This window comes from Saccostrea echinata, unplaced genomic scaffold (assembly GCF_033153115.1).
Source record: "Saccostrea echinata isolate AGI-Se365-2 ecotype Australia unplaced genomic scaffold, CSIRO_AGI_Sech_v1 ptg000054l, whole genome shotgun sequence".
Taxonomy (NCBI): domain Eukaryota; kingdom Metazoa; phylum Mollusca; class Bivalvia; order Ostreida; family Ostreidae; genus Saccostrea; species Saccostrea echinata.
The window spans coordinates 27,913,990-27,922,920 of NW_026889803.1; the positions used below are offsets into that span (position 1 = coordinate 27,913,990).

The 8,931-nt window shown below is 33.3% G+C and overlaps 1 protein-coding gene across 1 annotated transcript; it reads left to right on the plus strand.

Moving 5' to 3' along the window:
- Positions 1-1,356: 1,356 nt before the first annotated feature.
- On the plus strand, positions 1,357-7,825 carry LOC133171553 (tyrosinase-like protein 2). Its single transcript, XM_061306320.1, has 4 exons — positions 1,357-1,436; positions 4,383-4,790; positions 5,132-5,229; positions 6,088-7,825. Exons 2-4 carry the CDS (start codon positions 4,389-4,391, stop codon positions 7,745-7,747), a joined length of 2,160 nt encoding a protein of 719 aa, XP_061162304.1. The 5' UTR covers positions 1,357-1,436; positions 4,383-4,388; the 3' UTR covers positions 7,748-7,825.
- The last annotated feature ends 1,106 nt before the right edge of the window (positions 7,826-8,931 follow it).

Consider the following 8,931-nt stretch of genomic DNA (forward strand, 5'->3'; position numbering starts at 1 on the left):
TTTAATTATTAAGCTTTAATTGAATTACTTTTTTTTAAATGAAATGATACTTTAATATTGAATCTCCTTTTATTTTTCCACAGAAAACGAGTATTTTATTAAATATACTAAATATACTGTTTTTATTAAAATACATGTATATTCAAAGTAACTATTATGTATGTGCATATTAGAAAAAAATCATTAAAATGACGTCATTTACTTTTAAATTCCTAAATTTTTATATATTCAGGAAGTAAAAGGATATTAAACTTGTTGATATTATAAATTGTATAAGAAAGAAAGAAGATGGTTTTAATCTATGGAAAGTTTGAGTTTCGTGATCGGTATGAATTGGTACAAGACACACCAAAAAAAAAGTATGAAAGAAATCCCTTTACAGGTTGATAAAACGACCGCAAGTTGAATTTTAACAAATAATATGTAGATTTTAGCATTTTGACACTGTAAAAAGAAATAATGGCAATAAATGCACGGCTTGTGATTGAGTTTGTCCATCATCCCGTATTTTAACAGAGATAAATCCAAATTTTTAATTTTTTTTTAAAGGCTTCTCCTTTTTGATAATGTAGGGTAAATTCCGTTAAACTGTGGTATAAAGACGGAGTATTGTACTAGTAACTAGAATTATATAGGTAGTCTGTTATTGTCAACATTTGTCAAAGTATGATAATTAAAAGCGCCATTTTATCTTGTGGTTTGGTTGAAAAATAATTATACTTATCTGGAGAGGGGTTATTGTGTTCCAATAGACGTGTTTGAGAGTTGGCGGAAGGTATGTGATTTTTTTTTTCTTCTTTCTAGCGATCAAATATTTTTTTTAATAAAAAAAAAATCCACAAATGGCAATTGGTTTGTATTGCTCTAAATGTCAAAATTGCATGCTATTTACTGCTGTAATTTTTTCTTACATTCTTTTTCTAATTTCCTTTTTTTTTAATCTATTTAAAATCAAGAATACATGACAGAAAAGCATGTCTATAGCATGTCTATAGAAGACCGCCCATTATTTGTGTTAACAACCACTTTGTAAAAGTAATAATAACCTTAAATGACCACACATGAGCCAGTTTAATTAATCTATCGTAAGCTAGTACCGAACGAACAAATTAAGAAACAAATTTTCTACAAGATATATACCATTTGAAAAAGAAAAGCAATTCATATCATTTCATATTTATGTTTTTTTTTTTTTATTTTTAATTTATATTTTTCTTTAAAAAAAAATAATTACAAATTCACGTCTCCCCGTTTATGGGACACTTGTATCTCATATTTGTTACTAGATACGTTAATGAATGTTCTGCTTTATTAAATTAAATCAACTGATTTCTCTGATTGCAGATCTTTTGCTCCTGTACAGGGAACAATAGTTACGTGGTGTACAAGACATTGCAGTAAAGTTTTGATTTCCCACCATATACACGTGTATCAGGGTAAGTATATTGGGTTAGAACACGGTGCGATTCTTTCTTGACGGATGTCTTGAAAGAAAGTCTTTTTTTAATTTGCAATAATGAAGAATTAATTATAAAATGAAGAAGCTCCAAATAACTGTAATATGGATTTCAGTCTTAGGATAATATTCAGACACTTGTTTGATTGATTGGTTGGTTGGTTGATTGATTGATTGATATCGATATTTTGTTGTTTAACACCGAGTCTGCAGGATTTCAGCCAAATGTTGGCGGTCAGAAACTGGAATATTGGTAATGAGGTTCTATATCAAAAAATTAACTAAGCCATCGTGTTATTGCCAAATCTTGTACATTAAAATTTAAGAGATTCTCTTCATTTTTCACTGTCATATATTTTTAAATGCGTGTGCCTACTACTTGCCTTTCAGGCTTTTAGACCGGTACTGTTATATCATAATTTGTTGAAAATGAAATTAATTTATTGCCTTGGTGCACTTGAAAATGGCAACTCTACTTGTTTTGGTTGTTCTAGCAAAGATCACGAACATTCAAAATAGAAAATGTCCAATTTTTTTTTATTAAAATGTATTTCTAATTGCGTTCATATATAACACCAAAAAATATAACGGCTACCAAAAAGGAACTTCAAAATTGTCATAATAAAAAATGTTTAAGTCCTATATGTAACCACATTAACATGAGCGAGTGAAAGATAATTGTAATATAATTAATTTTGATATATGTCTATAAAAGAATTCCATTATGTTGGTCATACTTTATTCAAAAAAGGGGTTTCGATGGTTTGTTCAAATTAATTATGGAGATTTTTTCCCAAATAGAATTGTATGTTGAAGAGAGATAGTCTTTAGACTACCAGATTGATTATAGAAATGACATGACGAGTGCATTAAGCTCGGCATTAGCTTGTCAAGGTGTCACGTCAATTTTTCTCTTATTCGAAGATTTTGATGAAATCATATTTTAACGACTTTCCCTCTTATCATTCAAATAATCGTAAATTTTAGTAACACATGGGCTTTCGGGAAGCGTTCGGCTGAGCAATCAAAATTCTGCATTTTAATTCTTTTACACACACAAACACTGGCAGCGAAATATTACTTTATATATATTTCCTTATTTGTTGGACTTTTTTTCCAGCGAAGTGTGAGGTAAGGCTGCTTATTAATTATTCCGTCTTTGTGATACATTTTTCATAAAAAAAAATGCATAATTTTTTTCTCATGATTTTTTTTTTAAATTACTGAATTCTAAATAGGTAAAGCTCATACAGAGACAAGGATTATTTTATTTATTGAGATAGTTGTTAGTTTAATCTATTCAATTCTTTCTCTAAACTGTCATTGAAAAACAATGCATAATTTTCATTAGTCTAAATGATTTGTCCTTTATGTAAAACCACATACTAGATAAGTTATAGACATTGATATTGATATTCGAAGAGTCAAAAAGTAGATGGCTGTAAAATTGTAATTTCTTTCTTCTATCTATTTCCAAAAATTGCAATTCTAGAAATTCAGTTACATAGTCAGGTCATTCCAAGTTTTTCCTATGTTTAGCGTCCGACAATTGATTGATTGATTGGGATCGCTACATTTGGTATTTGTCCGTCCGTCCATCACACCCTTTACTTTAGATCTATGTGAGATGGGATTCGATATTTAAAATGCGCAATACTTGTTAAATCTAAGAGAAAAAAAAAGGTTACTGCCCTTGTATCCTTATGTAACTTTGAAACTTAAATCCTCAATTATAAATCAAATATATTATTTGTCACAAAAAATATAGAAAATACTTGCGTTATTAAACCGCGAAAGTCTTGTAACAAGAAATTAAGGAGGTACATGTAAATGTCAAAGTCCTTTTTATAGCGCTAATAAATATACGAGGTCGTACAGCTCTGTTTTGATATTTCAAAAAGTGGGTCAAAGAACAAGATGTGAGCTATTCTAAAATTTTCAAAAAAGAAAAAAATCTTTTGACAAATTAGTACCACAATCAACTGAAATACCTTAGACATTCAAATTAGTAATTTTCGAGAAAAAAAAAGTCGGATTTTTAGCCTATAAGGTGAAATCTGTCTAATCCGACATGCGCTGAGGTACCGGATTCCATCAGTGTACAGAACGTGAAAAATAAAAAATTGGAATGAAAATGATTGTCGGAATTCACAGTGAAACGAATTGCACAGGTGTCTGGTTAGACAGTTTTCACTGTGCAATAATACAAAGTTATAAGGAATATCTTTATCGATGTTAACATCATCATTATTTTCATCATAATTATTATTAGTTGATGTTCCTTAGATATAAAAACAATTGTTTTCTATGTACATGTATAATACCTAAGTCTTTGTAAAAGCTGTATGGCTATTCAAGTCTTTGTAAAGGTTGTATGGCTATTCAGATTCGAAGTAACCTAAGTTATTGGAACTAATTGACATATTGTCAAATAAATATGTTCAAAACAAATATATCAATAGAACAACGAGTCGTTCAAAGCAAACAAAATTTCCAGCTTAACCTTATAGTACACAAATGTACTAGTATGAAAGAATTTGACAATGTATCATGTCGTTTTGAATGAATGAAATGAAATGTAAACATGCTATTTAACGCTCAGTTGCAGTTTTTGACAATAATTTATCTGAAATAAACTCCAAAGATTAAAATGTCAAGAAAAAGATTTTTTCGAGTTCGAACATGAAAACGACGCTTTGATGATTGACCTTTTTTTGTTCCATGTCTTTTTTTATATTGGAGGTCATTCGGGCCATTACATGCATTTGCTACGAAAGAATAAATCTTAAAAAGTTCATTTTAAATTTCTTTGACGTTTAGCGTAATAGCTGTTGCGACATTTACCTGCCGTGATCAAATTCAAAGAAAATAATTTCCTTAAATTTCGAGATATACCTGAAATTGGAAACTTATCATATCATTTCAGAAAATAATGCAGAGGATCTTATTTTGTGTCTTTTGTTTCGTCGCCATGGAAACATACGCTGCAGTATGGGAATGTGAACTTCCAGACCAGTTCAAAGAGTGCTATAACTTTTATTCTCGTGTTGCAAGAGTCCATACATCGCCTGCCTACGCCATTCACAGTCGATGTATCAACTCATATCTGTGGAAAACATCATCTTCACGTTACCATTTGAAATTAAGCAACGACGACGTTAATTTCATCAAGTCCCTCCAGCGGGAAATAAATATGAAGAGGCGTATGAATAGATACACGAGGTATAAAAGACAAGCCGCAGCACCACCTGTAGTTCGCAGAGAGATTCGAACTTTAAGTGACACGGAGAGACAGGCTTTCTTTGATGCTGTCAACACCATGAAAAATGACGGGGTAAATATTAGAATGAATAAAGCGTTTATTTATACTTACACAACACTTAGTATGCACAAGTGAGCACAGTACTTAATATCACCGATCTGTGCTTGCGATATACTAGTAGTAATTTTGTCAATTACAAGGGGAAAAATTACGACTTTTGCTAATGATTCTACAAATACATGTATCATTTTTGCGAACATACGGTCTCGCGTTTTAACAAGGTTATCACGAATAAAAAATTATTTACAGTATGTATGTCTAGAACTTGAAATGTTCAGACAATTCATTTTCTCTGAAAATTTTTATAGCAGTATGGTAGACTGTTTCATCTCTAAAATATTTTTCTTTTGAAGAGCTACGATGCATTGGCAAACATGCATATGGGCACCGTACTTCAGTCGGGTCACGAGGGACCAGCATTTTTGGGATGGCACAGAGAATACTTATTAGAGTACGAATACAGAGAAAGATGATTCCAAATTGCTATAATTTACAAATTACAAGAAATTTCATGCAATAATTCTCGTGAACAAAACCCTAGCTCCTAAAGGATATAAGTGGAGTTACCCTTGGCACTCCATATGGTTGTAATACCCAACCTGGATCTACGTGCAAAAGTGTTTATTCTTTTATGATATAAAGAGATAACGAACAATAATCAAATTCAAAAGTCCAATGAAACAATGCAAACTAAGAGCAGAGAAACCACGTTCAGTTTGTAAATAATAGCCTAACAATAAGTAAGTGAAAAACATCAGTCAGCATTCGACTTGATAGACTGTATTTACTGAAAAGATAATTGTATAGACCATAGAACTTGCGAAATATAATGATGACTTTAAACGAGACTGTTGATAAAAGGTATGTAGTCTATCTGTCTGTAAAACTTTTTTTGCAAAAACCATTGGACTTGTTGCTCCTGTAAATTACATTAGATACATAATTCCTCGATTTCTTATCATGTTTATCATTGCATGTACATAGATACATAATACTCTTAACTGATTATTTAATGAGAAAAATGTTGCCTTTTAAAAAAGACAGATACATGTAATTATAACCGATTCCAGAAATTCTTAACGTCTGGATTAAATGTGAAAAATTACAAAAAAGTTCATTCTTTCATAATTAAAAGGAAAACTGTTTACAGTTCCTGTGGTTTTTGAACTTCCTGATACTACTCAGATTTCTTGTCGTATTAAAAACAAACACCTGTAAGATGTTTTCATAACAATGTCGCTTTTATATTTTTCAAGTAAATACCCGTTCCGAAATGTTTATAATTACATCGTATCAATAATATTTGCAGATTTGAGACAGCCTTAAGGCGCGTGAATCCCTCTCTCAGCCTGCCTTACTGGGACTCGACATTAGATTTCGTCATGGGGGAGCCTGTTGATACATCGTTCTTCTCGTCAGCCCTTGTCGGAAACGGGGACGGAATAGTCGTAAACGGACCTTTTTCCGATTGGCCAGCCAGACCGGATGGACAAAGACTAGAGCGTGATATTGCAACAGTTGGCTCCCTCTTCACACCAGAAGGTCTCGACTTGTTTCTCAACGATCCAAATATCAACAGAACAAGCCAAATCGTTTTAGGAACTGGTGTAGATATAGCCAACACCTTGGAAGGACAACACAATAATGTTCATAATTGGGTGGGCGGAACTATGTCGGGGTTGGAGACAGCCGCTCATGACCCCGTCTTTTTTATGTATCATGCTCACGTTGATTATATTTGGGAAAGATTCAGGGAAAAGCAGGTTGCCTTGGGATCGGCAAATCCAGAAACTGATTATCCTGTGATCAATAATACGCTGCATCTACCAGGCGCAATGATGGACGGCTTTGATGTCACAAACATTGAAGGATATCGTAATTCCTATACTACAGACCTCTATACTTATGCCAATACCCCAGAGTGTGCAAATGGCTGTGGTGGATCCAGTTTCCTTCGTTGCAGTGAAACTATCAATAGGTGTGTCGCTCTTACCGCAGCAGAAGTGGGTGCAACTAGCAACACCAATCAGAACCCTCCAATTGATTTCGGCGATTTTCAATTTCTTACCACATTTAATGATCCAAGAACGCGTCTCGCGCGTTCAACGAGACATACTCGGAACAAACGAGACAACCAATATATACAGCGATTACTATCACAACAAACAAACTTATCAAATAAGCAAATTCCTAGTACGGATCTTCAGGAATTCAGCTACGAAAACAAAATCACAAAAGTAAGGAAACCTAAGACTGGGATCCAGCAACTGCGAATTGAGTCTTCAACACCAGTTATGGAGAGAGGAAGACAAAATTTGTTCTCTATGGACGGTGTGGCAGATATCAGAAGATGGGCATATATTCCTGTAAGAATCATCAATAAAAGAGATGTCTCCAGACATGCCTTTAAAAGTCCCCTTGTTGTTCGAGGACATTACATACCCGGTGCCGATCCTTATCACCCTCTAATCTATAGTGCACTTCGGCCATTCTTTTCTGTCTATAGACAGAAGATAGCAACCTTCCCAACGTGCAAGACTATGAATTCTGGGATTAAAAAGGTGTACATCCGGTCGGATGGTCTAAATTATGCCGGAAATTTCATTGATTATAGCGTATTGGACGAAAGGCAGCCGATGTCGGAAACTACTGCTTATGTAGCGGTAAAGCATCCAAACTTAGGACAAGGAAAGGCTATCATCTCAGCTTATGATTCTTCTGGAAGAGTTTGTGAACCAAAATGCCTTGTACCAGGCTCATTCCCACCTTCATATCGGTCTTGCGCAGGTGTCATTAACATTTCGAACCATCTTCCAAAAATGTATGCAGACGATTATGGTGAAGCGGTAAAGAGTCAGTGGAATTTTGTGTCTGATGACTGTCCTTCACAACAAAATAGTCCCGTTCCTTTAATTTTTTATTGCGCGCCGTCAGTGCAATGGCCTTGGAAAAAATGTTTACATGGGTAGATCTTTGACGATAAGTTGAATGGGATGGAGTTATTATTTATCCTTTTAGTTTTACACTTTACAATAAAACTTTAAAATAGTTAATGAATCATTTTTTTTTTTAATTCAGAAGAGCTTTGTCTAGAACCCATGATGGAAAAAGAACAGCGGCGTCATGTTCGTTCTTCTAATGAACGTAAATACTGTATATAAATGTAGAAAGCCCTGCATTATGAACCTAAATAAAGATCTGTCTATTTAACAATATTAATAAACTGTGTATGGATTAATTATGATTCCTATGCTGGATTCCGAAACTTCATAATTATATGTCCTTACGAAGATAAACTGCATGGTCTAGTATGTTCCATTTCAAATCTTTACTCACCATAAAAAATTTTTACTGATGTAAAGAAGAAATTGTACAAGTACTGGGCTACACTAAATTCACGAAATGGTGTTATTCAAATATGGACTCTTCAAAAAAAATCCAAAAAAGTTATAGATAATTCAAGAATTTTTTTCCTAAAATCAAGAGCTAGTATCAAAACTTCTGACTTTTCAAAACATTCTACAAGCATTCACTACAATAAAGACTAAGGTGTCTGACTTGACCTACAAACTGCTTCTTTAATTAATAAAACATGGAGATTTTGAACAGTATTCAAACTCAAAAGTCTGTTCAAACAATACAAATCAGGAGCAGAGCAAACAAGGACATCTAATTGTGGGATCAGGTGCCAAGGAGTAGTGAGCGACCCCTGCCGACCGGTCAAACCCGCCGTGTGCTCCTTGTCATGATCGGGAAAACGGAAAAATTCCTAGACAATTCAATGTGTAAATAATGACCTAACAATTAGTTTGATAAACGTCAATCAGCATTTGACTTAATGATAGATTGTATTTGCTGACAATGTAATTGTATCGACCACAGAACTTGCAAAATGATGACTTCAGATGAGACTGTTGATATTCTTGATTCATCAACTTGTTTGTCAGTAACTTGCCTCGTTATAGAAATTTTCCTGCATAAAGCATGCTTTTGCGTATCGAATCAACTGAGAGACATATAATACGCAGGTGATAAGGGTATATTGCTACATAAGTTAGGGAAGTTGACGATTGAAAAAGTTGAGTCATCACGTTTATCATAAAGAAAAAAATGGAATTTAAATTTCTTTATTAATAAATATTTTGATTCTACA